The 17,340-nt window shown below is 50.7% G+C and overlaps 1 protein-coding gene across 5 annotated transcripts in view; it reads right to left on the bottom strand.

The window, feature by feature from the left end:
* Positions 1 to 17,340, bottom strand: part of LTBP4 (latent transforming growth factor beta binding protein 4) — a 1,311,633-nt gene that overhangs the window by 277,008 nt on the left and 1,017,285 nt on the right. For all 5 annotated transcript variants that reach the window (XM_078660636.1, XM_078660634.1, XM_078660635.1 and 2 more), the window contains one exon: positions 14,152 to 14,274. In XM_078660636.1, coding sequence (XP_078516762.1) covers positions 14,152 to 14,274 — 123 coding nt within the window. The remainder of the gene's footprint in view (positions 1 to 14,151; positions 14,275 to 17,340) is intronic.

Here is a 17,340-nt window from a genome sequence, read left to right on the forward strand (position 1 = left end):
CCGCTGAGCTTTGTTGTCTTGCGTGACAGTGAGTTAAAGGCTTAGGGTTTCTTAATGTTGACTTCAAAGCCAGGTACTCTGTCAAATCCCTCCAGTTCAAGCAGAAGAACTGGTAAAATGGAATTGGGATGGGTAAGAGCTACCAGTACATCAGCGGCGTATAAAGCTGTTCTGTGCTCTTGCTGGCTTATGGGGATGCCTCTGATCTGTGGGACAGCCTGTATTTGCTCAGTCAGTAGGTCCATATAGAGGGCAAAGAGGAGTGGGGAAAGCGGCTTCTTTGTTTGATTGATAGGGGAAAGCGGCATCCTTGGCACATGACCCTTGCTATTGCAAAGCGCTGGGAGGATAGACCATTGACTCTCATCCAAGCTGCGGGCTAGACTAGTTGCACAATATCCACATTTTGAATTGCGTACCCAGACCCGCCTTATCAAGTATTTCCCACAGAAAATGCCAGTGCACCCCATCAAATGCCTTGTCCATGCCAATTGACAAGAGAAGCGCTGGGACTCACCTAACAGTGAATGAGTGTGTGTCTGGTAGTCTCTCAGATACCATGGAAGAGAAAGCTGTACAGCGAGCGTGTGTAGAAAAGTGGGTTTCTGTTGCAGTACCCCCTCCCCCTTTTTGCCTGACTTTGATGCATCTTTCACTGAATGTGCCCTGGGTTCCTGCTACCCAGGTTACCAGTAACTATGTTCTTTCTCAAAACTGTGCATTTCTTTCCACAATTGCCACACCTCTGGCCCACATATAAGTCCCTTGAAAAAGGTACCAGTGGCACCAAGGGCAATGACCAGAGAGGGTCATTAAGTGCTGCAGCATGTATTGTGCTGCCCTAAGAGACCCCTCACCAAACACATGCACACTGCCAATGCAGCCTTTGTGTTTTGGTGCAGATAAAAGTGAAGAGTTGACCTGGCTCACACCCCTGTGTGCCAGGCCTACCATCACTGTATGAGGCATAGGTAGGTCACCCCTACAGCAGGCCGTACAGCCCTACGGCAGGGTGCACTATACCTCATGTGAGGATATAACTTCATGAGCAGATATGCCCCTACAGTGTGTAAGTCCATTCTTAGACACTATAAATGCACATTGAAGCCATACTGAGTACATGGGCTGGGAGCTTGTCACTACGAGTTCCACAACTCCATGCTGGCTTCACCGAATTCCAAGATGTTTGTTACCAAATATCGCAGACAAATGAGCCCACACTGATGCCAGTGCTGGATTCATTAATAAATGCACTCTGAGGGCACCTCAGTAGTGCCCCTCAAAAACCTCACAACCCACTAGTGTGTGCCTGACTGGTCAGCACCAACCTGCACCTCTAGATATGTTTCTGACCCCCTGTGGTGGGATCCTTTTGCTCTTGTGAGTCAGAAACAAAGCCTGTTCTGGGTGGTGGTGCTTCACACTACCACAAAGCTGGAACAGCATTGAAAGGCAGGGAGCCTCAAAGGCTTCCCATCCATTGTTATGCTGAGCAGGGCCTCTCCAGCTAGTGGAGATGCTCGCCTCCCTGACCAAGCCCCACTTTTGGTGGCAAGGTCAGCAGGAAAATTAGTAAGCAGGAGAGGTGTGTCCCTTCTGAGGCAGGCCACCCCTAAGACGCACTGAGCTTAAGTGACCCGTCATTTCAAAATCCTCCATACTGTTTTAGAGGACTCTAGCCAATAGGTTTAGGGGTATGCCCCCTCACCAGAGGAAGAGGACATACAAAGGGTGTAAGCTCCATAAAGGTAACAAGCCCATTGGCTACTACCTTCCAACCCCTGTAACGCAACTAAATTGAGAATTTAGGGGTACCCCTGAACCTTCATCCTCAGATTCTGATGACCTATGAAGAAGAGGACAAAGAAGAGCTGTGCAGCAGCAAAGACTGTTGAAATCAACGGACTTTGCCACAGCCCCACTGGCCTATCGACAGAACTCAAAGACCCTGCTACAGAAGAACAACTAGCTCCGAAGCCCAGCGACCTCCATAACCCTTCGGAGGACTGCCTGCCTTCTAAAAAGAATCCTTATCTGTGTATAGCAGACCTGTCCAGAAGAAAAAGAAGTTTAAAGACCAAAGCTATGCCTGTGGAACAGCAAAGTAGACCTCCTCTGCACCAGACTCCCACTGCCCAAGTCCAAGAGGCCCACCAGTCCAGAAAATACTCCCCAGCCAACCTGAGCAAGAGTCTCTTGTGGGATGGTCCCCTGCCAGACTCCACATCTGCAGCTTCTGCACAATGACCCTCCCCCAAATTTGACCGCACTGGTAAGCTGTCTTCCGACACCAAGGACACCCCTGCACCCGGGGCCTCTGGGCCATGGGGAAATTTATGGATGGTCCCCTGATGCTCCAGCACACCCCAACTTACCTGTGTAGATGTAGGTTTCTTTCGTCCAGTCTCCTGGCTTGAGCCTGTAGCCTTTTTCAGATTCCAAGATTCTCCAATTGTTTGCATTGGGCGCCCAACGCTGTGTTGGCACTCTGCACCCGGCCGCCTATGTGGTGCTGAGGGTGTAAGTTTGGTGCTGTTTTGTGACCCCCTCATGCTTACCTTAATTCCCAGAAACTGGGTTACCAAACCGTTCTACTTACTTGTAAGTAGTACCACTTCGATTGCTCCCTTTCTCCATTAGATAACATTGGCACCAGAACCCCAGTTTGACCTCTGCACTCGGCTACCCCAGTGCCGCTGGTCGTGCAGTGAGGTCACTGGCAGCTCAAGGAGCTTGTAAATAAGCCACACAATTGAGGAGCTTTGAAGTTAAACAAGGATGTTGCATAACGGCCAGAACTGCCGACCAGGTAACTGGGGAACAAGGCTCAAATCTCGTAATCGGCGGAACAATTTGTTATTCTGGGTGAATCACTACCGCTTCCTGCAGCCCATGACAATTAATGCTTCATTTTGTAATGTAACTGGTGAGCACTTAGGGGCAGATGTATCAAGCGTGTTTTTTGTCGCAAACGCTGCAAATCGCAAAATAGCAGTGTTGGATCCGGTCCTTTGGGCAGGTTCACCCCGTGACTTTTTGCTTTTTCCTAGCCTGTTTTTGGAACCTGGATTGGTGATTTTAGGCCTCTGCGCACTTTTTCACTGTGGTACAGTGTAAAGTGCGTGTGCTCTCTGTGTATGGATGGTGAGTGACTTGCCCTCCCATAGGAATGAATGGGAAATATGTATGCCCATGGTAGATTCCTGATGCTTGGGGAGTGCAGGGTCGAGTTTGATATGTGTGAACTCGTGAGAAGGAATGCTGCAGAATGGTATATGCGGCATGGCTGTGTCTAGTCTAGAAGCGCCACTTTTAGAAGTTGGCATAATTGTGTAGTGAGTCTGCTGGCACGTGATTGGCTGATGTGCCTGGGCCTGCTGGTAGATGGACTGTCTGGGGAGTAGGACGGGGTCTGCAGGGCCCTGGAGGAGGGGGGTCTGAGTCAGCCGTAGATGAAAGGCCCCCATCTGCTGTCACGGATGGGAGGGAAGAGCTCTGGGGGTGCCAGGCTGTGCCTGTCAGCCCACCCTGCTGCCTCTCCCTCCGGATGGCCCACTGTCACCTCTGACCTGAGGCTGACAGGAGAGGGAAACCAGATACACCCAGGGCTTAGGGCTCGCTTACACAAAGACTTCAAAAGACTTCAAAGCCTTTTCTGTGTATAAGAAGGGGCTGTGTTCCCTTCCAGTTTGTTCTTGTTTTCTGACTTGAATCTGCCAGGGGCGTGCTGCTGCTTGGGCTCAGGGGACTCCCTGAGTCCTGCCCAGCCCCTGGACTCCTGATGGACTTGCCTGGATTCCTGGGGGACCCCTCTGCCCTGCCTGGGCGGATGGGGGGACTTGGCTTTGCCCCCCTGGGAAGCTCTGGGTCTCTGGCAGCATGGAGGAGCTGCATTGTCCTGTGGATAGCGCTGGAACTGGATTTCTAGCGCCTGGAGGCGCTGAGCTTCCCCCTGAGCGCTCTGCCTGTTTGCTAGCGCTATGGAGCGCTTGATGTCCCCCTAGCGCGTAGGAGCGCTTTATCCTTGGCCATAGCGCTTAGGAGCGCTTTATTGTGTCCTGTTTATTTGATGGAGTGGGCCGATCGAGTGCCTACCTCGATTTATTCTTTTTTTAAAGAAGCCGGTGCCCACCCGGCATTTGCCTCCCTTTCACCGCCGCCGCCCGGGCTTGGAAGCGCCTGAAGAACCGAAGGCGCCGCGCTCTCATTGGGTGAGAGAGCCGAGCCCCCTCACCAACGCCGCGACGGGATAGGCCCGTGCGGCGCAGCGTCATGGCCCCTGTCGGGCCGTGATTGGGTGAGGAGAGAGGAGAAGATGGCGGCCGTTGCGGGGCTCCCGTGGCCGAGAGGGAGCCCCGAGAGAAGGAAAAAGCCTGGCTGCCTCGTCACCGGTCTCCCGTGTGGAGAGGGAGACCGGACTTGCTAGGAGCCGAGAGAGGTGCCGGCCGCCGGGAGGACGCCGCAGAGAGCGGCGCGACGATGGAGCCCCCCCGCAGCAGAGCCGGTGAGTGAAGGGCTGCGGGGGAGGAAGCTCCGTGCGGTGCCAGTCGAGGCACCGAGTAAGGGAGGCCCCGAATGGCAGTGGGTCGCCCCACCGGGGTTACAGAGCCCGCGAGGGGCTCTTGAGGGCCCACCTTGCTGGGTGTTGGTGCCGCTTCGGGGCACAGAGTCAGGGCGGCCCCGGTTGGCAGCGGGTCGCCCCAACGTAGTCTAAAGCCCAGAGAGGCTCGGGGCCAGGTGCCTGATGTCGAGCCCCCCGAGGGAGGGCTCCAACGACCCCCACAGTTGTTCTAAGAGCCTGCTAGGCTCAGGGGGCATATTTGTTCAGAGCCTGGGTGGCTCCAACGTTGCGCAGTGTCATGCCAGAGCCTGTGTGGCTCCAACGTGGACCTAGCTGTGTGTAGAGCCCGTGGGGCTCCAGCGTGGCGCAGTTTGCGCCTGAGGGCCAGTGAGGGCCCGGGCACAGTTTTGATGATTCTCCAGCTGCCCAGCAATTAGTGGGCAGCTGCACCGTTTAGGCGCAATTTCAGGAGAGAGTTACTGTGTGGGACAGCGAGGGCACAGTGGTGCCAGGCCTTCCCAGCTGCGCAGCACTTAGTGCCAGCTGCAACGTTTAGGCCCTTGTGAGTATTCCCAGGGGCCCAGCAAGTAGTGGGCCCCTGCATCGTTTAGGCCCCTGACATTGAGACTCAGGGCGTTCTAGCCCCAACAAGGCCAGTTGGCCTAGGGACTGCCACAGGTGGTGGCTTATGTAGGTTTTGCGCAATTGTATGGTTCTTGCACCTCTGAATGTGATTTCTTGCATCATGTCTTATTCCTGCACCTCTGAATGTTTTTAGACATCATGTGACTATTGCGCTACTGTATTATTCTGGTACCTCTGAATGTAATTTTATTGCATCATGTGCTTTATTCTTAACACCGCTGAATGTGTAGGTTTATGCATTATGTGTTTTTCTTTACTACTCCTCTGAATGTATATTTATGCATCATGGGTAATGTGTTCTTTCTTAGACCCCTAAATGCTGTGTGATACTTAGGGTGTTGTTCATTTTAGTACAGGTGGTCCTAGTGAGGTCCTGGTCCCCTGCGTGACAGTCTCCTAAGGGGTTTAGGGTTGCGTAGGTGGTACTTACCTGTTCCCAGTAGTTACTGGGTGTGATCTATAACTGTTACTTTGTGTTACAGTGAAGTTTATATACTTTTATTCTAATTTCTGATAAGTATTTCTATATCTGCAAAGTGTTGATTCTGACAGTGGCCCATGTGGCCCTGTCTTGTAAATAATCCCTTGTGAATATTGCCGTGCCAGTTGGCACATTGTACATGTGTAATTTCTATCTGATATGTTTTGACAATACAAAAGTTATTTTAATATAACCTTGTGTGGAGTCTCTTTTGTGGTGTGCCGAGTATGTTGTTGCTGTTGTGCGCTGGCGCAAATGCTTTACACATCGCCTCCGAGTTTAGCCTAGACTGCTCGTGTCAAGCTACCTAGAGGGTGAGCAGGGGTTATCTTGGCGTGTGACTTCCTTGCCCTGACTAGAATGGTGGTTTCTGCCTGGCTTTGGCATCAGCCGTAGCCTACCAGAAATAGCCGGTTCTTACATTGGTGGGTCAGCGGTGCGGATTTGGACTTGTATTTGCACAGTGCCATAGCAACAACTGGCTACATTACAAAAACTCTGCGTTTTTAAGATAGTCACATGTTTGGGATTATTGTTTTTGATTTTGTTTTTCCTCAAGAGTGTCATTTTCGGATGGTGTTCCTGCGCTTTATCTTTAGTGGCAGATGAGAGAAAATGACAGGGCGGGACGCCAGTAGAGAGGGGAGGTTCCCATAGATTAGGAATCCCTTGCTGGGTCCAGTGTCCATTTCCTGTTCCTGTCCCTTTGTGGGTAGATGGAAGAGAGGGAGGGTGGAGGAGAAATTGCTTTCTCAGGAGGGTGGTTATTCCCTGAGTGTAGTGTGTGTGTCTGGATTCCCCAGTATGGTAGGATCCAGTGGTGGCAGCTTAAATGTGTCCAGTGCGTGAAGTCCCATTCCCAGTTCCCAGAGTATGGTGCCTGGTGCTCAGTAAGAGAGTGACAGGTTGAGAGTCAGAGGCAGTGAGGAACTGTCTCACTAGTCTGGAGGGGGAGTGTGTGGATGAGTGGTGTCTTGAACTGGAGGAGTTCGTGTGAGGTTTTTTTAAGGAGCTTGCACGTGAGGTGTACCTCTGGTGGTGTGCAGGACGTCCTGCAGAGGCATTGGACAAGAAGGTGGATGTCTGGCGGTGTGCTAGATGTCTTACAGAGACATTAGGGAGTGATTCTAAAAGTAGTGGCTTGTGTATCTGATGATCCTGTGTAGGTGAAGAGGTTCATGTGTAGCCCAGCTAGGTCCCATTAGGATGGTAGGGGTGTAGGGGCTCACGTCCTGTCTCAGTGGAGGCGGAGTGAGTGTGGGACGGTGTGTCCCACGGTGGCCCGAAACCCTGTCTCAGGGCCTGGAGGGTTCCCTAAGGGAGCGCCAGGTCAGGGGCCTAGGCTGTACTTATAAGTCATTTGAGGAGGATCTTCCTGTGTCTAGAGGACGGGGAGTGTCTGTAACAAGAACTCCGGCGGTCCTAGTGTTGGGCTGTACCGCTCCTAAGTGGAGGGTGCAGAAGTCCTGGTTCGCTGGGCATTTGACCGTCTAGAGTGCTTGACCATTTGTGGGGCCTCTGGAGGTCGTTCCCCGAGGAGGGGGGAGGCCAGGTTCAGGTTCAGCCTGACCTGGAGGGAAGGGCATCTGTAATCAGTGTCCTGACCGGTTGTTGGCTTCCAGGGGTACCGCTCCAAGGTGGGAGGGTGCAGAACTCTGGAGGGGGGTGCAGAGGGACGGTGTCCTTACTTCTGACCCCGGTGGGAGGAAAGTGTGTTGCTGATACGCTGCTGGCGTGTGCTCTGTCTAGCCTGGAACATACTGAGAATCACCCTGTGATAGGGAGTACTGGAGGAGAGTGTGTCGCTGATACGCCGCTGGCGTGTGCTCTGTCTAGCCTGAGACATACTGGGCCTGTAATAGTGGAACTGGAAGGGGGTGCAGAAGGATGGTGTACTTCTGACCCCGGTGCAACTTGAGGGTTTAAATCCTAGGTTGGGAGATTAGGTAGCTTCCAGGTCAAGAGGAATCTCTACCCAAGTAGATCAGCTGAAGAGACTGAGGGGGCTGCCCTTGCTGTGTGTTCTGGGGCCCACCTGCAGTTTGTTGTTTCCACTAAGGTAGAGGAAAGGGGACTTTGCTGTGTGCTGTGTCCCCCCACCTGCTTGAAGAGGGACTGTGCTGTGTGCTTTGTACCTCAGAAGTGAAATAGTTTCCAGGTGGTAGACCAGTGACGGAGTGAGGTCCTGATCTGGTAGGAGAATTGTGTTGTGGTGAGTGCTTCCCTGTGAGGGTGCGGGAACACAGGAGTAGAGGTAGGGTGGGGCATGCTTGCCCGTGACCTCTAGTCAGCCTGAGGGTGTGGTCCCTAGGTTGTAGGATCAGTGGTAGTGTAGCTACCCTGAGAGAGAGAGTGGAGATTGGCTATTGTGTGCCAGGGGCTTCTGCCCCCACTCTGTGGATTGGTTAGGACCTGTGATCTTTGGATGGCCTAGGGCCTGGTCCTGGCTGTGGATGACTAGTGGGTACCAGTGGGGTATCCTAGTTGTGTCAGAGAGCTTTTGTTGAGGGAAATCCCTGTGGGTTCAGAGTGGCGAAAAACTGGAAGGTGGCCCTGCCCTGCAGGCCCGTTTCCGTGGTTTTGTCGCCCAAAGCATTGAAGACCATCAGTGTAGTGATTGGTCTACCCTGCGTTTTGGCTGGAAGGGGGATGTGTTGGACCCGGTCCTTTGGGCAGGTTCACCCCGTGACTTTTTGCTTTTTCCTAGCCTGTTTTTGGAACCAGGATTGGTGATTTTAGGGCTCTGCGCACTTTTTCACGGTGGTACAGTGTAAAGTGCGTGTGCTCTCTGTGTATGGATGGTGAGTGACCTGCCCTCCCATAGGAATGAATGGGGAATATGTATGCCCATTGTAGATTCCTGATGCATGGGGAGTGCAGGGTCGAGTTTGATATGTGTGAACTCGTGAGAAGGAATGCTGCAGAATGGTATATGCGGCATGGCTGTGTCTAGTCTAGAAGCGCCACTTTTAGAAGTTGGCATAATTGTGTAGTGAGTCTGCTGGCACGTGATTGGCTGATGTGCCTGGGCCTGCTGGTAGATGGACTGTCTGGGGAGTAGGACGGGGTCTGCAGGGCCCTGGAGGAGTGGGGTCTGAGTCAGCCGTAGATGAAAGGCCCCCATCTGCTGTCACGGATGGGAGGGAAGAGCTCTGGGGGTGCCAGGCTGTGCCTGTCAGCCCACCCTGCTGCCTCTCCCTCCGGATGGCCCACTGTCACCTCTGACCTGAGGCTGACAGGAGAGGGAAACCAGATACACCCAGGGCTTACGGCTCGCTTACACAAAGACTTCAAAAGACTTCAAAGCCTTTCCTGTGTATAAGAAGGGGCTGTGTTCCCTTCCAGTTTGTTCTTGTTTTCTGACTTGAATCTGCCAGGGGCGTGCTGCTGCTTGGGCTCAGGGGACTCCCTGAGTCCTGCCCAGCCCCTGGACTCCTGATGGACTTGCCTGGATTCCTGGGGGACCCCTCTGCCCTGCCTGGGCGGATGGGGGGACTTGGCTTTGCCCCCCTGGGAAGCTCTGGGTCTCTGGCAGCATGGAGGAGCTGCATTGTCCTGTGGATAGCGCTGGAACTGGATTTCTAGCGCCTGGAGGTGCTGAGCTTCCCCCTGAGCGCTCTGCCTGTTTGCTAGCGCTATGGAGCGCTTGATGTCCCCCTAGCGCGTAGGAGCGCTTTATCCTTGGCCATAGCGCTTAGGAGCGCTTTATTGTGTCCTGTTTATTTGATGGAGTGGGCCGATCGAGTGCCTACCTCGATTTATTCTTTTTTTAAAGAAGCCGGTGCCCACCCGGCATTTGCCTCCCTTTCACCGCCGCCGCCCGGGCTTGGAAGCGCCTGAAGAACCGAAGGCGCCGCGCTGTCATTGGCTGAGAGAGCCGAGTCCCCTCACCAACGCCGCGACGGGATAGGCCCGTGCGGCGCAGCGTCATGGCCCCTGTCGGGCCGTGATTGGGTGAGGAGAGAGGAGAAGATGGCGGCCGTTGCGGGGCTCCCGTGGCCGAGAGGGAGCCCCGAGAGAAGGAAAAAGCCTGGCTGCCTCGTCACCGGTCTCCCGTGTGGAGAGGGAGACCGGACTTGCTAGGAGCCGAGAGAGGTGCCGGCCGCCGGGAGGACGCCGCAGAGAGCGGCGCGACGATGGAGCCCCCCCGCAGCAGAGCCGGTGAGTGAAGGGCTGCGGGGGAGGAAGCTCCGTGCGGTGCCGGTCGAGGCACCGAGTAAGGGCGGCCCGGAATGGCAGTGGGTCGCCCCACCGGGGTTACAGAGCCCGCGAGGGGCTCTTGAGGGCCCGCCTTGCTGGGTGTTGGTGCCGCTTCGGGGCACAGAGTCAGGGCGGCCCCGGTTGGCAGCGGGTCGCCCCAACGTAGTCTAAAGCCCAGAGAGGCTCGGGGGCCAGGTGCCTGATGTCGAGCCCCCGAGGGAGGGCTCCAACGACCCCCACAGTTGTTCTAAGAGCCTGCTAGGCTCAGGGGGCATATTTGTTCAGAGGCTGGGTGTCTCCAACGTTGCGCAGTGTCATGCCAGAGCCTGTGTGGCTCCAACGTGGACCTAGCTGTGTGTAGAGCCCGTGGGGCTCCAGCGTGGCGCAGTTTGCGCCTGAAGGCCAGTGAGGGCCCGGGCACAGTTGTGATGATTCTCCAGCTGCCCAGCAATTAGTGGGCAGCTGCACCGTTTAGGCGCAATTTCAGGAGAGAGTCCCTGTGTGGGACAGCGAGGGCACAGTGGTGCCAGGCCTTCCCAGCTGCGCAGCACTTAGTGCCAGCTGCACAGTTTAGGCCCTTGTGAGTGTTCCCAGGGGCCCAGCAAGTAGTGGGCCCCTGCATCGTTTAGGCCCCTGACATTGAGACTCAGGGCGTTCTAGCCCCAACAAGGCCAGTTGGCCTAGGGACTGCCACAGGTGGTGGCTTATGTAGGTTTTGCGCAATTGTATGGTTCTTGCACCTCTGAATGTGATTTCTTGCATCATGTCTTATTCCTGCACCTCTGAATGTTTTTAGACATCATGTGACTATTGCGCTACTGTATTATTCTGGTACCTCTGAATGTAATTTTATTGCATCATGTGCTTTATTCTTAACACCGCTGAATGTGTAGGTTTATGCATTATGTGTTTTTCTTTACTACTCCTCTGAATGTATATTTATGCATCATGGGTAATGTGTTCTTTCTTAGACCCCTAAATGCTGTGTGATACTTAAGGTGTTGTTCATTTTAGTACAGGTGGTCCTAGTGAGGTCCTGGTCCCCTGCGTGACAGTCTCCTAAGGGGTTTAGGGTTGCGTAGGGGGTACTTACCTGTTCCCAGTAGTTACTGGGTGTGATCTATAACTGTTACTTTGTGTTACAGTGAAGTTTATATACTTTTATTCTAATTTCTGATAAGTATTTCTATATCTGCAAAGTGTTGATTCTGACAGTGGCCCATGTGGCCCTGTCTTGTAAATAATCCCTTGTGAATATTGCCGTGCCAGTTGGCACATTGTACATGTGTAATTTCTATCTGATATGTTTTGACAATACAAAAGTTATTTTAATATAACCTTGTGTGGAGTCTCTTTTGTGGTGTGCCGAGTATGTTGTTGCTGTTGTGCGCTGGCGCAAATGCTTTACACATCGCCTCCGAGTTTAGCCTAGACTGCTCGTGTCAAGCTACCTAGAGGGTGAGCAGGGGTTATCTTGGCGTGTGACTTCCTTGCCCTGACTAGAATGGTGGTTTCTGCCTGGCTTTGGCATCAGCATTAGCCTACCAGAAATAGCCGGTTCTTACAAGCAGCGTTTGCGACAAAAAAATGGGAAATGCGATGTATTAAAAAAATTGCATCGCAAAATGTGCGATTCCTTAATTTTGCGCTACCATTTAAGGAATCGCAAAAAGCGATTCCTTAAATGGTATGTAAGAAAGAAGAAAGTTTTGCGATTTCACTCTAAGTAATCGCAAATTACCACCAACTTGTATTTGGTGGTAATTTGCGAATTCTTTTGCAAATGCACTTTTTGCAATTTGTAAAGGTGGCATGTGACGCTCATACATGCCCTTAGGGCATGTATATACGCCATATGCGCACATATGTCAATTTCAGGGGTGCAGCAGGGTGTCCTTAAGACACCCTTGCACCCTTGAAATTATTCACAATTTGCGATTAGCCGGACAGGATTTTATTTAGTAGATATAAACAATAGCACAAGGATTTTTTTACAAAGTGGGCACGACCAGTAACCCTTGTGATATTGTTTATATCTACTAAATAAAATCCTGTCCGGCTGGACAAAGGACATACTTACTATTTAGTGTATGCCTATCATTTCCCAGATCCCTGAAAAACTAGGGACCACTGTTCTTTATAATACGTTACCGCCCAAGGTCCCTAGTGCAATACCTTTGGGTTCCCTTGTCTCTTTGAAAAAGTGGCTATATTGCACTTGTAATATTGAGGACGGGGCACTTACCTCAGTCTTCAAGGAGTATACCATCAGCCAAGCTCTAAATAAAACCCTAAAATTGACAATGGCATATGAATTCCTTAACTGACCCACGGAAAAAAATGCACAGGACTGATCGTACTCAGCAATGTGTCTAGAGTTTGCTGTGGAGGCACCACATAAACATGAGGGCTGAACAATCTATGAGTTCCATCTGTGCAAAAGCTCACAAGGCTGATACTACAATCCAGGGTGGCAGCTGAGATCATGGTTTTCTTGTGAAAATGATACCTGCAGAAAAGTGAAATAAGAACCTTCAACCCCAGTGCCTCCACCAAAGAGGTAGCAGATCACGTTGGTTTCTCAGTCACTAAAGATCTGCTCTCCATATTTTATGCATACATATGAACGTATGGCACAAGGCGACACTCTGGCCTGTATAGTTTGACTTTCTCCTAAGTATTAAAAGGCTTCAAAGCCCTGGTCCGAAGTTTTACCTCAAGGTAATTCAACATAGTTCCAGAAGGGACAGATTAATGCTAGATTTTTCACATATTAATTTGTTATATTTTCCAGCAATACATTTTAATTGAATTCATTAAGCATAGTTAGTAGTTATTCTGAAAATATGGAATCTAACCATCCCTCCTAGGCCTGCACTGGACTCCCCAGCTTCAGCTCAGCTGCTACTGTGCTTACATGATTTCAATCACTATGTTGCTTTTTTATTGATATTCTTTCTTTACACCTCCCTTTACTCCCATGATGCTTGTTTCCGGTCCAGGGAGGACCTGGCCTGGCAGTTCGGGCGGGACAGTTCCCATGGGGAACAGGGTCAAGACTGATTTGCATATGGCTGGGTTCAAACAGGAATGGCATGGGGAACAAAAGAAACCAATGGTTTTAGCCCCAGATCTCTGCACTGGGGTGAATGTTTGACATTGTTCAACATTCTGTCCATCAGTTTTGCATTTGTCACAGCGAGTGAGACAGATATGCCCAGATGGGGGTCCTATGCTCTCCTTGGCACTGGAGTCAAGCTAGCCTGGCTGATGAGGGGTGTTACCCCGAAACCAGTCCCAGGATGCTTGTTTCATGTCCAGGGAGGACCTGGCCTGGCAGTTCGGGCTGGACTGTTCCAATGGGGAACAGGAGGATCAAGACTGATTTGCATGTGGCTCGGTTCATACTGGAATGGCTTGGGGAGCAAAAATGATAGATTTAGGCCCAGATCTCTGTACTGGGGTGAATGTTTGACATTGTTCAACATTATGTCCATCAGTTGTTCATTTTGCACCTTCTTTTACACCTGACTTAATATTTCAACTTGTTGTAATGTTGGGTACTTTTGCAAACTATTGTGGTACTGTTCTTCTTCAAAGTTAATCTGAACCTTGACTTAGTGTGGTAACAAAGACAGGGTCATTTGCATCACTTAGTTCTGGTATTGCCAAATTTGGGGTTTAGATGAGATGATCAGTAATTAGTAGAAACCGGTAACAAAATTAAATATAACTAATATTTATCTTGGAGGCCCAGTGCTTTAAATCACAATTGAACAGGTCATACCGAATTTCAAGTTACAAATGCCAGTCCAATGAGATATGACTGACTAAACCCACTGCATATTGCACATTGACACAAGTAACTAGGAACTAAGATGGATACATATACCTGCGGATTCCTCACCTTTCGAATATCCCCAAGCACCAGATTCCGTGGAAGCTTGCACTTGGGGATATTCAAAAGGCGAGGAATCCACAGGTAGATACTGTTTCCACCAGAAAAGCATTACCGAAGAGAGTATCTTGTTCTTCATGGTTCATAATGATCAATGTGGCAAAATACAGCGTTTGCCCTTTTCAAACTAATATGCAGATGTGGCAGCGTCCGGCTCTGCAACCCTTTGAAATAATACATGTATGTGGGAGTATTTCTGAAATTGTAATTGTTGACCATTTGTAACAATAGTCCGTCCTGCCTCTTGGTTCTTACTCAGAGATGGAGTTGTCCCAGCCCCCTCAAATAGGCATAGAGGACACTTACAAATGCAGCTGCTCCGGGAGGAGTCCAGCAGGTACCCCGTCTTGCAGAGGCAGCTGTAGCTTCCTCTTGTGTTGGTGCAGTCTCCGTTCTGACACAGCCCAGGCTCCAGACACTCATCGATATCTAAAAGAAAGGGAGGGGAAAAAAATAAGAAATTGCTTTAGACCTCTGAAGTCACTTCATGTACCAATGGTAACAAAAGAAACTGAAGCAGGCTCTGTATTTAGAGGTCACTTCTTTCTCCAAGAGTGTTGGAACTGGTACTTTCTGGTTGGCGTAGGCGGTGCACAAGGCAGGCAGAACCTACCACTCCTATCAGGGTTAGGTGATTACACTCAATTGGCACTGAGCAGTCCGGCTTATCACAGAGGCAATGTGTAAAGCATTGGCACAGCACTCTCATACAATACATACATGGAGCATCACAAAAGAGACTTCACATGAGGTGTATGTAAATAAAGATTGTATTCAACACACACATTAATTAACACAATATGCACATCATGTATTTCTGGGCATAAATCACACTTGGAAACATTACTAGCAGTACTAAGCCTAGTGTTAAAATGAAGTCAGTAATATGCACACTTGGTAAAAATTCTATTCTACCCCAGCACCCTTATGGGAAGCGAAACATTGTCAGATCTGAGCCCAACCTGGCAAATAATAAAATTCAAATCCACACAATTCAAGGGTGCACCCCAGGCCACAACGATATCAGGAATGTGTACACACAGGAATTTCTATCACTTTTCAGCAGCACTGAGGGCCAAGGCCGCACGGGTAAAAACAATGTCAAAACAGAGTATTCGTTAGGTAATGAAACAACAAATTAAAACAAGAAAAATGCGTGGTGGAACTATTGACAGGCTGTTTTTATGCTGCACACTCTCCAACACTCATACTGCACTGTAGGCAGTGCACAGGATATCGGCAAGTCCGTATGACGCACACTTGCGCACACACACACTTGGCACCCTAACGCGGTGCAAATGATATCCGGTAGGTCAGTTGATCATCTGAATCCAAACCCGTGGCTCAACCCCTCCCACACCTCTCAGTTACCCACCCCTACTACTCTGCCAATGGATGAAAGTTAAAAAAAACACCACTTATTATACCGGTTTGAGGCCAGAGTCACCTAGTCAGAGTCCCATTGGAGAAGGCTGGAGTAGCTGTCCGGGTAACAAGGCAACAGTCGACAAATGGGGGGTTGGCCACCACTCAGGAAGTTCACCCATTTCATGTGGAGAAGAAACAGGCTAGAGGATGTCCCAGTTCAATCGAGAGGCCCCTCAATTGGCCTTCTGTACCGGCCCAGTTCTGTGAAGCACAGTGGGGTCATGCAGTCCCTCGACCCACTTATGATCGCTCTCTGAAGTGTCCCTCAGCTCAGTCACTTACTCTCACCACCCAGGCTAGATCCGGGAAATACTACCTGGCAACACGAAGTCGTTGGGCTGGGTGAGGAGAGGGCAGTTGATTTGCCGGACTGAGGGCAAGAATCACTCGGTGAATGGAGAGGCGCAGCTGTCCCTGCACAACACAGGAAGTGATACACAATGTTTGATGTGCATTGATCCGAGCTGCACCAGATAATCCATTCACAATGAACTATGAGTCGGGTTTTGCGTACCTCCCTGGAAATCAGGCACAACATCTGGTGCGCGATTATACGAGTCGCACCAGTAAATTCCGATCAAAATGAGCCAAAAGTTAAGTTCATCTTACCTCCCTGGAAATGAGGCACAAAGTCTGGTGTGTGATGATCCGAGTGGCAATAGACAATCTAGTTCCAATCAACTCACGACTGGCTTCTCCATACCTCCCTGGAATAAGGCACAATGTCTGATGCACGATGATACCAGTCACACCAGACAATCCGGTCACAATCAACCCACGGTCGGGTTCGCCATACCTCCCTGGAATGAGGCACAACCTCTGGTGCATGATGATACGATCGCACCAGACAATCTGGTTACAATCAACCAACAGTCAGGTTTGCTGTATGTTCCTGGAATGAGGCACAAAGTCTAGTATGTGATAATATGAGTGGCACCAGTCAATCCACACCCACACACACAGTCGCAAGTTCAGTAGTACCGAACAAGGTAGAATGAGGCACTACTACAGATGCGCCCTCCCTCCGAGGGTTGAAACCTGTGAATCGGACATGGCATGCAATGAGCATGAGAGAAATGTGGCATGGACCATGAAGCGGGCCACGCTGAGTCACGCAACGAGTGAATCCACTTACCACCAACTAGACGCTTGTACGTGCTGAGGCCCCATGATGCAGCGGCCGCACTCCTTAGATGCGGGCATGGTTTGTGGCTCCGCACAAGGCAATGCGGTCTCCAGGTACTTTACTTAGTCCAATGCTCATACCATGCTGCAGTCTGGATCCAGCAGATGAAGTAGGCACTTGAGAGGGTACCACTCTCGAGGTGAAACGCGTAGACCGTGTAGGTCCCTTCACGGGAGGTCTTTGATATCCTTGAGACCTCCACAAACAACAGGGGGCAAGTCAACGAGCCCTAGGAGAGCACACTTCTGGGTGCCACAGAGCAGTAGGTAGTCATCCCAGGCAAGCCACTATTCAGCCAGGGTGCAGAATCCCTTCCAATGGCAGTCTTCTACTTGTGCACAACAGATTCCTCTGGCAGTGTGCAACATGCAGTCCAGAATGTCTGGTCCTACGTCACCACAAGTGTATCTCTGCCCAGCTGAGGTATGGCACCAGCAGTTGCACTGTAGTGTGCCTTTGTAGTAAGGGGGTGGTTTAGAGGGTTTACCTTTGAACCACAGATGTCTCCCCTACATTTCAGTCCTGTCTGCCATGGGGCCTTGGAATGCAGACCTTAACCTTTAGTAAGGCCATGATCTGGCTTCCCAGAGGCCAAGTGTCAAAACTTCTTTCCAGCCAAGTCTTAAAATGGAAGAGGTCTGTTGCTCCAGTTGCATAGCCAATGTTTATGGCTGTCTCTGGGAACTGTCCAGATGTGCTCCCCCAGCCTCCAGTGTGGACTGTAGTCAAACTAAAAGTCACACAAAAGAGTTTAGCGCAGAGAAATGCCCACTTTCTAGAAGAAGCAATTCTAAGCTATTAATGACAAATCCACCTTTACCACAAGGGAGGATTTGTCATTGTGAATATAATGATAGTAAACACTATGAGGCTGCTCCACT

This window comes from Lissotriton helveticus, chromosome 9 (genome assembly GCF_964261635.1).
Source record: "Lissotriton helveticus chromosome 9, aLisHel1.1, whole genome shotgun sequence".
NCBI classification, from domain to species: Eukaryota; Metazoa; Chordata; class Amphibia; order Caudata; family Salamandridae; genus Lissotriton; species Lissotriton helveticus.